At 36.5% G+C, this 17,232-nt stretch overlaps 1 protein-coding gene across 5 annotated transcripts in view; it reads left to right on the plus strand.

The window, feature by feature from the left end:
- Nucleotides 1-11,034: 11,034 nt before the first annotated feature.
- The window catches only part of LOC108751099 (tensin-1), a 201,708-nt gene continuing 195,510 nt past the window's right edge, over nucleotides 11,035-17,232 (plus strand). For 4 of the 5 annotated variants that reach the window (XM_018491068.1, XM_018491070.1, XM_018491071.1 and 1 more), the window contains exon 1: nucleotides 11,035-12,134. In XM_018491068.1, the coding sequence (XP_018346570.1) occupies nucleotides 12,042-12,134 (93 nt within the window). In that variant the 5' untranslated portion in view covers nucleotides 11,035-12,041. The remainder of the gene's footprint in view (nucleotides 12,135-17,232) is intronic. The other variant, XM_018491079.1, reaches the window with a different exon arrangement.

Consider the following 17,232-nt stretch of genomic DNA (forward strand, 5'->3'; position numbering starts at 1 on the left):
GTAGAATTACGAATGTAGATAAATTGAACACTTTCAAATGTTAGATTGTTAAACGTAAAGCTGAAAGAGATAGAAAAGTGAAACGATGGCAAAGTCCCAGCTTCCTCTTTGTAGAATACATGAGTGTTTGTTGTTCACGTATATCACTATACTACAAGAAAGCATAGGACGATCGATACATGTACTCTGAGTGAAATATATCCGCTTGCATTTCACTCAGAGAGTGTACATTGGATTGTTCCATTACATTCGTGCAACGATGCACACACAAGCGAGAAATATTTGTTTGTAGAAAGACACAATTGGGACGGTGCTTTTGCTTTTTTCTGCCCTTTGTGTACTTCGGGTTCAACGATAAAAATACTTTGTCCATTTGTATCGTGTCTACATTTTACAATATGCTCTTAAAACAAGGAGTAAAAGTTTATATTGGTTCAAAAATAACAGTCCATTAGTTAAAAGAGAAGCTTTGGATTGAAAAACCTATTTGTGTGTCAAAAGTTCCCCAAATTTCTATGAAAAATTATTTGGGTTTTATATTTAGGAAAGCACACGCGACACAGAGAAAGGAACGAAAGGTGCAGGTAGCGATAGTTACGATCTGGAAAGAGATCGATTTGTGGAAAAGGGATCTGCGAAATAGCGGGAGCGTGCAGATGTCGGAAGCAAAATAGCCAGGTGTGAGGCCGGGCACGCGACGTGTCTGTCAAAAATAGATTGAAAAGCGGAACTCGAACACTCTGGCTTTGAATGGATGGGAAGACCGTGAATGGGTGATCTCGTTACGAACCGAAGTAAGAACGCAACATTGATGAGCGACTGCGGTGACAAAGGAGAGACAGTGTGGAACCGTTTTTGAACGGCATTCTTACTTATTCAGTGGGAAACATCAGCTGGGAGTACCGTTGCCTGATTCTCGATAAAAGTCTCTGTTAAATATGACATTGCTACAAAATATACCTATGAAAGTTGTGCGCTGCTATTCTGTCAGTCTAATAATATGCACTTATATAAGTAGATAATAAAATACTGAAAGTAACATAAAAGGTTTTTTTATCTTCTGTCGTCCGATGTTTTTATTATCATAATAAATACTGATTCATTTTCAATCGAAAATTTGTAAAATCAATTTAGATATATATATACACACACACACACATATATATATATATATATATGTATTATTTTATTTAGAAATATTTTATATTATTTAACAAATTAGATATTATAAATTTTATATTTTTTGTATGTGCTATAAATATGTACCATACATTCTTTAAAGGATACACTTTCGACACAAGGATAGAATAGTTTAATGGTTTCTCCAAGTAATATCTCAACTGAGTAGCAGTTAATTGCTATTATTAGCATTCGGTAAAGAACATTTGTTGATGCTGTCACGATTTATGGAAAGTTCACACGATACGCTTACTGCCGTGTTGTACAGAGATTGTAGTATTAAAATAATGATTCAGGTTAAGTCCAATTAGGAAGGTATTATACACCGTTTGATGTAGTATTCGCTGCTACACTATAGACAATCACTGCACGGCAACGTCCATCACGTGAGGGATGATAAATGACTATTAGGCGTATTGTAAACGTTTTACGCAAATTATGCAAACCTTGACCTCCGTTATGATTATAATTCCAATTGTAAAGTGAACCGACTCTTCCGGGAGTAACAATCTAACTAAATACAATAATTTTCCTAGGTTTATTCGTGAGAATTCTTCGAGGCCGATATTACCTGATTTGCAAAATTTGCAATAAAATCTTTGTCTTGAGAATCAGCTCTTACACAGTAGCCTTTGATAAAAGCCTTTTCTTTGTGATCGCCAAAAGCTGTATACAACAAGAAACAAAGAAAGTAAAGACTATTACGAGTAAAAATACTAATTGTTATAAAATATTTTGATAAGTGTTGTCAATGCTAAATAGGAAGATGAAATAAAAATAGTTTTGTGCCTCCAAAAATAAATCAAATAAATAAATTGCTTATAAATCCAAAGTCAAAACATTTGCAGTTAACTTATAAATATACTATTTACACATCGTGGAGAGGTTTATAAGTATTTACTTATATTTGCTCTAAATTTTGGAATGGAATCTTATTCTAAAGAATAAAAATTGAACCAGTCTTGAAAAAGTGTGGCTCAACTTTTTATTTTTAAGAGCAAGATTTGTCACTTTTCAGAGTAACAATTCACTTAAAAAATTTTTAAAAGTTTTAATAAAAATTATGTTGAGGATCTTTTACGAAAGTTTAAAAGATGTAGCGTGTATTATTGACAACTCACAATTCGAAGACAGGCCACAAAGTGCAGGTTTTATTTCCCAATGAAGATATAACGAACGAGCATAACGGTAGAGGATGCTTGCAAGCAGATCAAGATCGAGTGTAATATGGTCGAGGAGGCGTCACCACGACAAAATGGTACAGAGAGGAATGGTATGCGTTTTTATAGGCAATTTCTGTGTCTCTTTACGAGGATTTATGGCATACGATGCCACGCGACTGTCGACCGTAAGAATTGTGCGAGAAATCACGAAGGAGGCGTAATCGCGCACGCGGCAATTTATTACAAATTATTCTGCCACTAAAGACGATACCTCAAATGTTAAGATGGAGAAATTATCGGTGGACGTTCAATCACGCGTATCGATGTATCATGTGTAAGAGGTGCATAAACGGCTAAATGATCAGTGCGATAATTGATCGCTTAATTCCCAAGATGAGTATAAAGTTGCGGCGAATTTCTACGGCCTTCTCTTCGCGGGATATGTGACGATCGTAATTTATTCTTACATTTAATTAAGTGTTAAGAGTGTCACTATAAGACTCTTGCTGTACCCTTTTCCAATATTTCAAATAAACAACAATTAAGAATTTTTACATTTTAGTGATAACGCATACGACATGTTATTATTAAATTGAAAGAAACGTAATAATATTATTAAATATAACACACAAAATCTAGTTATCCAATCTTATATTATTGTATATGATCTTATTAGTTTTGATTTATATAAATATAATTTTAACGACTAAAATACTCAGTCGTTCTGATGTTGATTACGTACGCAAATATACGTTTGCCGTGCGTGAAATTGCGGAGAAGAAATAATTGCTGGGCTGGCGATCTGCCATCAAATGATAAATGAAACTTCGAGCTGCCTAAGGCCTTTTCAGTTTCTTCGCGGGAACCGAAGTAAGACATGAACCCGATGCAAATGCCCGATAAACCACTGCCAAATTTTGAATGAAAACACTGAGCTATGGCTCGCGATTATGCTGGGCGTGTTTTGATTTATTCACCGCCATTATAGTTTATCGCAGCCAGCTGCGTTCGGGTAAGCCGAAGCTCGCGAGATTGATCGACGGAGATGCATTCCAACGAAAATTTAACGAATACATAATTCAATGTCGCGATTACTATCGTTGATGTTTTATATTTGTCAATTATATCAATTATTTTTCGATATTTTTTCTTACGTCTTGTGTTTTTTTTTTGTTTTTTTGTAATACATATTAAGACCTGATCTCTTAAAATTATATTGTTACATTTTTTGCATATATATATATATATAATTAACAAAAGTTTTACTCCTATATATATTATAATTTGAAATCAATAAAGAATTTGTTTCCGTTTTCATTTAGTTACAAGAGCAATATTCTTTTATTAATTTAATATTTAAACAATGTGTGCATCCACATCTGGTTATAATCATCATAAAAATAATTTAATAAATATGAAGACATGTTTTATACTCTGTATTATAATATGTAAGTAAAATAAATATTTACATAAGTTTTATAAAAAATTAAGTTTTAGTTTCTCTATATAGGTGTATAGACAAATGCGATATATTGCGTAGTAGTTTTAATTTCTCTTGTAATTAGTCTAACATATTCGACTGTTTTGGCATTATTATTAATCTGATGTAAGTGAGAAAGTCGGTGCACGCAAATCACCTCGCTTTCTCGGCTCTGTTCAAATGCGTTGCGTACATCACGCGGCCATTATACAGACATCTTTTTTCACTGTTCGTTTCTACCCACACAACTCGTGTTGTAAATAGCCCGTTATTTGTTTAAGTTTGTGGGTGGTTCCCTACCGAAGTTGCACGCAGAACTGACGAATGAAAAATGAAAGCAGAGCGAGGTCTACACTGTATTGCAATGTTATATACGTAAAAAGAGAAAATAATTCAACGTTAAAGCTTTTAACAATTAAAGGGCTAAATATAACACTGGGTTAACCCACAATGTAACTGAATATGTGATAAATGGATATAACAGAGCTTTTTATTTATCCCAGACATTTTTATCGAATGTGGATTAGTTCATTATTGTAGTAAATTCTTTAATTAAAAACATATGCGAATATATATACATATCTATTAATAAAACTTACAAAAGCGCCAATAATGATTCGTAAAAGAGTTAAAATATTGTAGGACTATCTTTGTGATTGTTTCAGATATTTTTTTCAGTGTGACAAATTACATCAAATACTGAAGCGATGCAGGGGATATAAAATAAAAATAATAAATTTTAACAATATATAGCTCGTCGGAATTTGGTGCGCGGCGTGGTGAATTTTATTGGTGCCCTTGTAACCCATCTATCTTTGTCGACATTGCAGGTGCAGGTCACTATTGCAGGAAGCGAGACGCGGTAAAAAGCGGTATAAAAGCTACGTGGATATAATTGCGTGTCTCATTCGGATGTTCTATGACAATCTACGATAACAATTCATGAGCGTGTATTTATATTTAGCGTCGCACAAGGCGCGGATTACGAGTTACGTATGAATCGGCATTGAATATTTCTAATAGCCAGAAAGATATGTGAGACGTAAAGCAGATTTTTACATAAATCCGAATACCGTTGCAGCGCGACAAGTTCGGATTATTTTACAGTCATCTCGATCAGTTCATAATATATCGATTTTTATCGACAACGTCTACTTTCTCTATCAGTCAGAATTTTCTAGTTCTTTCATTAATGCCTCTACATTCGCTTCGGTCCAGAATATTTTCATATTTTTTTTGCGTATTTATTTTTTGTGCTCGCAAAATATACACGGGAAGCACTGAGATGCTCAATGACTATTCAAATACATGAAGCTGTAGTAAAAATAATTCCGCATTGATCCCTTTCTTCCCCTTGGAAGAAATTATTATAAATTATTATAAAGAGGTTCAATATATAATCTTCACTAAAGTTACGTTTGGAAGTTTAACCAAGCGAATTGTAGAGTTAGATGAAATAATATAATTTTTCGCATCGTGCGTTCTCGAGCGAGCGACGAGCACTCGCAATCGGGGGTCGGCATTATTGCCAGACGCCATATTGCCACGCTTGATCCCAGTGTGTGGCCTCCGCGATCTCGATATATGTTCCGAGAGCGATACACTTTAACATCAAGCTCAACCATTCTCAAGCACGGCGCTATACACGCGTACACGCGTGTGCGTCGATCAGTGGCGTAATGATCGCTTCTGCTGTTGCTCGTGGATAACATCGAAGGAGTGGCACGTGAATCAGACGGGGATCTCAGGGCTAATAATATCGGGAGATTAATGGAGCCATTCGCGGAACGGACGTTTTTTAACCTGTTAATTCGCTACGACAGCACTCGAGCTGCCGTACGAAATTCTTTTCTCAAACGCTATTTGTCTTTTCCGCTCTTGAAAAATATAACCAATCCAAAACTGGCATTGCGTCGCTGTATATAGTAAAGTAGGCGTAATTACATTAACAAATTCTGTTAAATAAATCCTACCTTTTTCCATTCTTCTACTTAATTTTCTTCAATTTGTATTCGTATACACTATGAGAATTACTATGAAAATAACTGTGGAAAAGGTCTATTTCAATGCCCGGCATAATTTGTCTTCTTGAATACGAGAATATATTTTTAAAGAAAATGAAAAAGGGCAAATATGTTGAACACGTGAAACTCTTTCTAAAGTTCAGTCACGTGTCCTTTTGACCATCCGGAGTAACGTGAAAGTTATCAGGTACAAAGAATTCTGAAATTGGATAGACGCTACAGCATCAGATTGGATTTGTAGCTTCTTCTGCATACGCCACTGGCATCACTGCATAGGTGCACTCTTGAGCACTACGATATTGCATTTTACTCAGGAAGGGGGTGAGCGTTCGCATTATACATCGAGCCGTGCTGTGTCTCGCGTTAATAGCAAAACGCGACTTTGTGTTCGGCAGCGAACTATGAGCGAGGAAGATGAGCAAAGCGCGCAGCGGGTCAATGCATCGTCATGCACTAATTTATGATATTGCAGTTTCATGCATAACATAAAGTTTGATATAATTTGTAATATATCAATCATTTCCTGCCTGCGCGGCACGTTAATGCGACGCCGATCGCTTCGAAAAAGACACAAAGTAGAAAAGATTATTCGCAATTGTATGTGCTTGGCTACATACTTTGAATTCCGACAACGTTAAATGAAATATTTGACTCTCACACGACAATCTTCTCGGGAGGAAGACTTTAAATGAGTCGTCCTGTATACTAACGCGGTGCGCGTATGTACGTACTTACATAAGTACCGTGGCTCACGCGCCCAATATTAAGTATTCCACTCGCATTACCTCCCCCTGAACAGAAAGTTACATACTTCTTCGCCTTATACGCGATGGCAGTGCTGTGCAAACTTAATTAGCGACTTCGCCGGCGGCGGACGTCGTAAAGAAAGACGAGAAAACCCGCGGCTGCCGTGAGCACAGAAGATCCCCGCCCGGAAAATTGCACGCCCGTTTTCTCTGCAAGCCGGGGAATCTCTCTTTAAATCACATAATCGGGAATGAGGATTTAGCGAGTTTTTTTAAAACGATAAGAATTCACACAACGATTACGGTAGGAGCCTGCAAAATTAGGTTGCATTTCGAAGTCGTTATGCATGTAACGCGAACAGTGCTTTATCATCGGTCTTTGAAAATTTATGTGATATAAATGGATTAACTAAAATTCCACGACCGATCCATAACTCGTTTAGCTGGAATCGCCAAAGGTGCTTTCGGGCCGATTAATTTTAGCGCCATTTAGCCAGGCTAATATAGTAGAAGGTTTCGAATATGTCGCAATTCGTTGACGGAAAATTTCAAATCAACTTTCACACAAATTACGCAAACTGTCAACTATTTTATTTACGTGTTACCTTTTTTTTCTTTTTTACTGAATTCTGTTTGGAATTTATGACATTGGTAAGCACACACAATTCTTCCAATAAAATTAATTACGTTGACGGATCAAGTTCTATTCTCTCAATTAATACATTCATGTACAAGCAAACAAGTTTTATGTCAATAATAATTTTAACTAAAAGTATTTTTGATATATTCAAATCTTTTGCAAAATGTATCTTTTGAATCGTTTATTTTACTCGATTATCAATTTTGATTGTTTTAATTCTATTATAATTTTAAACAAAAAGATTTGAAAACTTATTGTATTAAATTTTTTTATATACTATATAATCATTTCTCGTTATTTCACCGTGTTATCTTTACATTGTTTAAAGCGTAAAGGTGAAGATTGATACGACACTGACTTTATGGCCGCTTGTCCATAAAGAACACAAAATATACGCATATACTGCACGTCGTTGCAACAGGACAACATGTAAACGCGTTTCTCGCTGATACCCTTCTTGTAACACAACCCGCATTACGACGAAGTACCGGCGTCTTGAGCAGGACATCTGATTTTATTATCGATTCGTAGGGTACGCATAAGTGTACTTTTATCGCTGGGAAAGGGAAATGCAATGGAGATACTCTGCTTTCAACATTTTTGTGATATGACGAAGATAAATATCGTTTCGATTTAAAGTACTCCGTAAAATTATATATTATACGTGAGTGGTAAAACTTCTCTCCATAACGTTTCTTGAACAAGAAAATATCTACTTCTCTCAAGTTGATCAAACAACCTAGATATTTACAGAAAGAATCATTTTGTTGAAAAAGTATCTAAAAATAATTTCAATGAATCATCAAAATAATAATTACTTGTATGTAGGAAACTCAAGCATTGCTTATCATGTCTGAGTTTCCTACATAATTATTTTAATGATCCAATGAAATTATTTTCAGCTGTACCTAAATTTTTAGATACTTCAATAAAATAATTCTTTCCAATAGTAATACAAAACTGTTTTGATTTTTTAACAAGTTTAAGTATTCTACGTCGTTATTTTAACTGTCCAACAAAATTATTTTCAGATCTGTATTTAGCTGAATTTTCAGATATTTCAGCAAAATCGTTTTTCCGTCTATAGATGCAGTACATAGATAAAGGCGATTGTTCCATGCGTGGTCCACCCTCTCACATACCTTAACTATCTGACAAACCTCCATGTGGCGCGCTTAACTCGCGAAACTGGGCGGGAGTGCATAGGTGCACCTGCGCTCTATGTATACCGCCGCCGGAACACAAAGGGCTAACTTCCTTCGACGTAATCCCCACGGAAGTTGTGCCATAAACGCGCGGTGCAACCGGAACCGAATCGATGCTCGGCGACCTCGGAACTGCCTGTGTGCCTCCGCAGACATCGCGGAGACTCCACAATGATCGCAGATGCTACGAACCAAGCCGTGGCTGCTATTCGACACGGATTGTTGATCCCTATGGGCCGCCTGGGTTGGTAGGGCCTCTCTCTGGGCTCTCTTCGTAGTGCCGGCTGGTATTTTCTGTTAGTCGTCGGCAGACCGCGGAGCTAACCGGTCGGCGAGAATCGACGCGCGTATAAAAAATATATAAGGGCTTCTCTCTCTCTCTATCTCGCCATCCGGTCGCGCACGAGTCGGTCTCGATTTCATCGGTTACGCTGAGACAGCTGATCGATTAATTTAGCTGCGAAATAAATACAGAGAAAAAGAGGAAGTTTCTCTCTAATCGATGATGAGAATCGGTAACGAGCGTTTATCTGCGTAAACACGTAGACGTCCGCGACCTATCGAGATCTACATTCTGCGACCGGAGGGTGCCGCTGACCCGGGGGTGGGCCCCGACGGGAGATCGTGAGGCCCGTACATCGTAACACGGGTCGAGTCGTAAATAATAGCGACCGGCACGCGATACGACACACGACTTTTCGTGTAAGCGTAACGATCGAGACGTAGCAGCGTATCGCGCGTACATTAATAATAATCTCGTGATACGGACGACGTAAAGGAAAGGAACACGAAGAAAGGAGGATAAAAAGATACCGACATTTTTTTTTCAATTAGATCTTATTCTTTATCGCAACAGGATCTGCTTTTCCTCTGACAAAGGAGCATTAGCTCCGTTGCTCTCTTTCAGAACACGGTTTATGTGCGTTAATATCCGTAGTAGGATGGGATATATTACTGATCAAAGCGTACTTACGTATTAATTATATTTAAAGATATTGGTGCAGCGATGAAAAACTACAATTGCGAACAGCATGATAAACTGTAGCAGCGAGCTGAATTTTTTGGCGACTTTGCTGTAAGTTTGTGAATCATAAAAAAAACCTACTTTGAAAAATTAATGATGTTCCGGCGCGGAAGTGTACAACGGAGAAAACTAGGCAGCGTCTTATAACATGATCGATGAGAATGCATGGAAGACTATATGATCCGAATTTCTCAGGACGCATCGATTAAAGTTTGACGTGCCGTCGTTATGAGATGAGAAATGACGTTGTACGCTCGCATATTCGTGTAACGCAATACGATAATGTAATAAGCCTTTGATGTAATCATAATGAACGATGATAAACGATAATGACTTTATGAATATTTCATGACAGCTTACCGAAAATCGGAGCACGATTCGTGTTCGGAACAAAGTCCGTTTTATGCGACATTCTGTGAGAAACAGACGCAATTTAATCGGTTTCTCGATAACATGAACTGTTCAAATAATTTCAATTATCAACAATGTTAACGATAATTTTATTTAATCCTTTACAGGACCAAAAAAGATACTAGTGGCGCAGTCATATTTTGAGGAGCAAGAAGTGTAATAAAAAATAATGACTTATAACAAATTTTATTCAAAGAAAAGGATGATATTTTAAAAACAGACCGCCCCGAGTAAAGATTAATAAAGCACGATCTCTCGAGGAGTTATTTCGCTACTTGTGTACGTCGTAGAACATCAATTTGTGCACACCGTGCATTTTTCTTTAAAAACACAATGCACGCTGCATCGCGAGAGTGTAGATCGATCGAAGAAGAGACAACTTGAACGTTTTTCGCGATAACGCGAACCGCGACCTAGTCTGAGTGCGCTGACAAGGCGCGTATAAAATCGACGATAGCAAACTGGACAGCCGCCAGTCTTGCGAGAGCCGCGCGCGAGAGCGGACGTCGCTCGTTTTACCGTCGATGCGGTGCCACGTGAGGGAAAAGCCAGGAGGAAAACTACGTTCGCGCGCAGCTACGAAATAACATTTTCTTCCCGTTTCTTCCCTCTCGTTGTGGATCACGTCATCGCGTCGGGCGGACAGGAATGATGTGGATTGCGCCGGAAGTGCGATAGAATTAACCAAGCGGGATCGGCTTTCGGAATACGTGGAATGTGTCTGACGGACGCGGGCATTCCGTCGGATTTAATTCTATCGACACGGGAAATCGATGTGCACTGATTTTCTCGTGAATCTTCGATGCAGAACGAAACAAAAAGAAGAAAAAAAAAATTCGAAAAACCGAACGGACTGAAATTATAAAAAAGCACTATTAAAAGTTTTGACGAGTGAATTCTATTTGCTACCTCTATTTGTTCCTCGATGGACAGCATTATATAATAATAAAAAAAAATCGCTACTTTATTTGCAACGATAAATTGAGGACTTCGATAATAAAAAAAAGTTATCGTGCGGAATAATTAAACGGTTATGATTATACACCGAAATGAAATATAACAAATATTTTAATTAAACAAAAACAGACATCGTATCACGACGTGATAACAAAATGTTTTTTTCGAACAAACTATATGGTATTCGTATTCATTGCATTGCTGATTTTTTTTATTAGATTAGTTAATCGAAATCGTATTCTCATCGTGTTTTACCGCTACTCGAATTGTCGCTTTTCCACAGAATCGATTTGGGTTTTCAAGTAAAGGTATTTTCATATAAAGCTCCAAGAGAGAGCTCGAAAGAAAAATAGAAAAGTATTTTCAAAGAAAAGAAGATTATTCGAGACATACCTATTATAATATCTCACATATTTTGTGGATATTCTTAAAACATTTATGGCGATGACCCTGAAGATACTTCCGCGGAGGTGTGAACTATCACGAAATTCTTGAAGAGGTCGAGCGTTTAAAGTAACTGCGTAGATAAAACTTCCACTACGCCTTAGACGAAACCAATTCTTTACAGGCGTTCCGGAAGGATCTTCGCAATCTCACTGCGCGCACTTACTCCACTCCGAAAGTTTCCCGCCTCACAGCAACTCCCGTGAAAATGCGGAGACTAGAATCGCGGAAATTCTGTTCGTGAACAACTTGAAAACACATCTCTCGTAAAATAAAAATTTATTTCACCGTGAAAATATAAATCGCATCGGTACAAAAATATTCTCTTTGGAATTTGCTTAAAGGGAAAAATTCCGTAAATTATACGAGAAAACTATCTCAGAATCTCCGCAATAACGTTATCAAGAAAGTTGTCTGCATCGAGTAGTAAAAGAAACATTGAGAAAATTCGGAAGCCGTCAAATTATCAGTGAAGTTTTTAAGACTCTCAAACATAGAACTATCAGTTTTCCGATTTCCACGACCAACGTACGGGTAGATTTATTTTTTAAAAATCTGCGACCGTAAGCTCTCCGAGCTGGAGGAAGTTTCGTCATAAGTCGCGCGATGCATCGGACACGAAGGAGTTTCGACAAGGCAAGTGAGAAGTCCTGGGAATCTTAGGCAACGGGGAAGAAGACGGAAGCCGAAGGAGAATCACACGAGAGCGAAGGAGGAAGAGACGAGGGAATTGCGAATAACAGGCAGAGGCGAGGAAACGCTCCAGGAATGCCGTGGATAAAGTGTTTGGGTGGTGGAGGCGGGAAGGCCAGGAGGGGCAAGCCACTCAGCGTCAGTCAACCGATCCACCTGCTTGTCAAGGTAAGATTCCTCTTCAAAAGTTTTCCGCAAGACTTTCTCGTGGTGAATCTCGTGGCGAATCGAGCGAAGAGTCGATATATTTGAATCATTTCTTTCGAAGAATTTTTCGGAGTGCGGTTCTTTGTGAGCCAGCTTTTTATTACGAACAACTTCTTCAAGCTTTAGGAGGAAGGAATAACGTAGATTCTCAAAATATAAGAAAAAGTGCATTACATTCAAGTAATGCGCATTTTTAGTTGTGTATATTGGAGTAATTTCTTTTGAGGAACAATATGTTGTAAAGGAGCTGAACCATTGAAAAATTAAATGAGGAGATATAATTTTGTCCATATGATATTTAATAAATAGAGTATATTTGGCATAAAATATATTGAAAATTTTTATAGCATAAATATAAATTATGTTTATAAAATTTTTAATATGTTGTTCAAAAACTCAATAAAGACATAATGAATTATAAAGGGGCTGGGAATGAGGACAGTGATGTTGCTCCAATCTGTCTAATATGATGGCACATGGCCCTTCTGTTTTATGGCTATTAAATTTTCCAATGAGCAACTTGAATTCAAACGGAAAAGTATCTTGATAACTGGTAATATTTTATGGATATTTAATGTGTCCATTAAATATATGAACGAAACTCTCGATATTTCTCTTATAATGTAATATGTGGAAAATTTAGCTTGTTCGATTAATTTATAAAACGATGTCTAATAGAGAAGTAAGAGTATGCTCGGGTAATTGATTACAACTAATTTAAGAAAAAAGAAATCTCTAAAAAATCTTACAACTTTCTTTAAAAAAAGAAAAAGTATTACAACTAAGAACTATGGAAGAAAAAAAATAATCTTATAATAATCCAGAAATATAAAATCGAAATAAGAATTTTTGTTATTTGAAGTTTGTCGCTGACAGCAGTCATTCTCGTAAATAAAATCGTTGGTAGAATTAAATTCGATTTTCACAGTATAGATAAATGTATCATTATTAAATAAATTTTTATAAATTATAACTTTGTACAATAAAAAGAATTCGATTTAACTTTTCATCTGTCTTAATGTTGCTCTTGATGTATAGTATAATATAACTATTCTTTCGAAAAGCAACCTAAACTCAAATTGTTCCGATAACATTGCGATAAGTTATAGTATTTGTTGTTTATCACTAATTTATCATTCTATCACTGGCCATTTCCATTCTCATTATCACCGAACTATTATTCCATATAGACTTTATCAAACCCGATAAGGCTCGTAAAACAAAAAAAAAAATCAAACACTGCACACGAAGACATTCGTGAGCCATGTCATATCTCGTTAATAAGTAGTACCAGAAAGTAAAAAAACTGTCTACGTTAGAGCGCGTCTACGACGGAATGTAGGAGGGTTTCCGCTTAAGGCGATGGTTATTAGGCAGTTTCGTTCGTCCCGGGATGCCGTAAGATCGGGAGATACGAAATCTTTGAGATGATGGAGGGACGCCGCGGTGGTCAACATTTCTCCTCTTCGCCGACTAGCTGATTTATTAATTCTCCAGGACGGCCGTTTTCCTCGGTTCCGGGCTCCGATGGACGCCCCGCGGGTACCACCATCGATTCGACGGTATCTCGGGCACGACCCGGCAATTAAGCCGGTAATAACAGACGCGGTGTTAGCCACTTGTTAAAATTACAACAAGCCATGATATTCATTGCACGCTGAAACGACTGTTGCACGATATCATTGTGATATTGTTTTGCAATCGCTACAAAAGCGCGTAATACCTATTTCCATGCATGTTTATAAATTCTGAGGAAGCGCAGCAATTCCAAATTATTCGTATACAACTCATGAATATTCATTTTACTCAATTTTAATACATTTCGTATAACGAGAATTTAGACATTCCATTTAAATTGATGCCTTTCTATAAAGTATTTTTGTGATATGAAACTCTTTCGTTTCAAAACCGTGCATAACAGTTTTAAAATTTATCGCCAATAACAATAATGTATGATTACGACGGGATACATCGTAAAAATTAATTGCTAATTCCGAAGGAATCCGATTTCAGTAATTGTATTTGGAAATCAATTTTGCTATAGGTATACATGTTTTTGCAGAATATTATGAATACTATTTCATGGGAAAGAAATATTGAAATATAAAGACGATTTATTTCTAAATTAGTGTCTTCTATAAAGTATTTTCGTGATGTGAAACTTCCTCGTTTCAAAACCACACATAGCAGTAATTGTAAAATTTATCGCCAATAACACTAACATACGGTTATGACGGGATAAAATCTAACAATAAATTGCTAATCCCGAAGAAATCTAATTCCAATAATAAAATTAGGAAATTAATTATAATACCGTATACGTATATACATTTTTGCATAATATTGTGGTATTGCTTTATAAAAAAAAAAAAAAAAAGATCGAAATACAAAGACATCGTATTTTTAAATCGGTGTTTTTCTGCAAAATATTTCCGTAATGTGAAACTCTTGTTTCAAAATCACGTACAACAGTTGTAAAATTTATCGGCAATATCAGTGATGTATAATTATGACGGAATAAATCGTAAAAATTAATTGCTAATCCCGAGGGGATTCCAATTCCAGTAATTATATTTGGAAATCAATTTTATCGTGTATATCGTTTTCACAAAATATTGCGGTACCATCTCATGGAAAAAAAAAAAAAATATCGAAATACGAAGACAACATATTTCTGAGCGATGGAGTAAAATTACAATTTGGGAAGCAAAAAATTCTATCTAGGTGGCACGAGACCAGCATTCGTGCGAAGAGCTCATATTTCAAGTTTCTGGTCGCCGCATACCGTGTGCATCGGACAAGCTGTCCTAACAGATGTGCACACGTATACACCAAAATACAGTGTCATCAGCGATAAACGGTGGTGCTGCGATAAATGTTAATCGGCGACTTCGCTAATTGTACATTTCAATCGAGTTTCTTTGCGAGCGAACCCGTCGAAAAACGGGAAATAACGACGATAGACGAGTTAATTCGCGAACAAGTCATTACGTGATCAATTCACGTCATTCGCTTCCGTATTTGCATATCGCTTGCAGCGGCGTCTTTACAATGAAACGTACGGACGTTTCACAAGTCGCAAAAATAAACGTACCGGTAATCGAGTGCTGGATCCGCTCATTGCAAAACGGTAGAAATTGCGTCGGTTCGTTTCAATCAATTATGGATTTGCTGATATTAATAGGAGAGGTAAAATTCAATTTCAACAAATGTTCATGCAGGATTTTCCATTCGACTCGACGTCTCGGCTTCAATAACGCTAATCGCGAACGGAAATACACCGAGAGTAAATCGTCGGTTGTTGCGAAAAAAAAAAAAAAACACGGCGGACGTTAAGAGGCCGGTAATCAAATAACACTAAGCCACCCGCAGAGGCACGCTACGGCATTTTCATTAAAGCAGCACTTTAAACGCGATACGATATTCCATGGAACCATGATTACAAGTTGAGCGCTATTCCTAGAGTAAAATGACATAAGTATATGAAATGCAAATTGACGATACATGTGTGTTAGTGATGCGGGAATATATATACAGTGAACATGACGCAAGCAATGAAATTTTAGATACTTATAGAAGTATTGCCTATTAACTAAATACTTTCCTCTCTCCTAACATAATAAATTAATAAATAGAATTATTACATATTTATATTAAATCTTCTTTGTTACATAATTTAGGATATTATTCCTTGAACTTGACAATTGGTTAGTTATTTGACTCTCACATTTAAATTGTAAAAAAGATATATGATTGTAAGAAATATAAATATTTCTACAACTATATGAAATCTTTGTAAAGGGGAGAATAACCTTAATCCATATAAACACCCTGTAGAAGATTAGAGAATCTTGAGAGAGCAGCATTAGACTAGTCCGTGAATATATTCAGATTGTATGGGAGATACTAAAACGAGAAAATGTTTTTCCCGATGCACGCATCCGCCGGTGCTTCAAGTTCCAGTCCGACCACCGTGGCTTTCCAGCGGCAGCGCGTCGGCGTTTCTGAACGCCGGCTTGTGTACCAGAGCCGCTCTCTGTTATTATAACCGTACTATTATCGGTACCGACGCTCGGCGATACACCTGCGTGCACGCGTGTATGCACGCGCGTACGAAATGTACGCCCACCGTCGCAGTGCGCGCTCCTTCACGATGTAAAGACTGGCAATTAAATTAGCGGGCCCTCGGGGCACGGCCGATTTTTCCATCGCCCACACAGCGATTCGTTCCGCCATGGAAAGGTGACGTTTCCCACATGGAGGAAGATATTAGCGTTTCGGAATTTTAATCGATTTTTGCTGGGCGATCCTAATCGACAATGCGATTATACCCCAATGCGAAATTCTACCCTTACAGAAATTTAATATCAAAAGGTAGTAATTAATTACTTACTAAGCGCGAACAACAGTGCTTTTAATATTCAAGCAAGTAATTAATCACTATCTTTCAATATTAAATTGACCAGTATTAACTCGTAATGATGATTTACTGGTCCTTTATTACACACGATGGGTCGTTTAATTTCCCGGATTAATTTTCATCATTTTAACAAATGAAAAATTATTAAGTAATACTTACATATTCCAACATTTTTATAAAATATTTATAAGGTTGTGTATTTAAAAAGTATATAAATATAAATTGTATACAAATATTATAATTAATTACTTGATGTGTTTAGTTTTTCGAAGAAAAGGAAAATGCAAAACACAAATGATCTAATCGTATGTATACTAGGATTAAATTAGATGTTTGTAAGAGTACACTGTAAAAAGTGCAGAGTTTAAAATGTTTACGTTTGAAATATTTTCGCAAAACAAACGTGCAATAATAAAAGATATTTCAATTTTTAATCCAAACACATAGTGTTTTGTTTATTGACAAAATATAAAACTAAAACACTTTCAAATGTTTACAAAATGGAGACAAAAATAAAAAATTTTAATATCTTAAAAGTAAACATTTCTTTTATCTCTATATGAGTATATAATATTCACTTTAATATATATAATTTATTCAGTATTGAATTGGCTAGTTTTAAATTAAATTTCCATAAGG

The sequence above is a fragment of the Trachymyrmex septentrionalis genome, unplaced genomic scaffold, assembly GCF_001594115.1.
Source record: "Trachymyrmex septentrionalis isolate Tsep2-gDNA-1 unplaced genomic scaffold, Tsep1.0 scaffold40, whole genome shotgun sequence".
NCBI classification, from domain to species: domain Eukaryota; kingdom Metazoa; phylum Arthropoda; class Insecta; order Hymenoptera; family Formicidae; genus Trachymyrmex; species Trachymyrmex septentrionalis.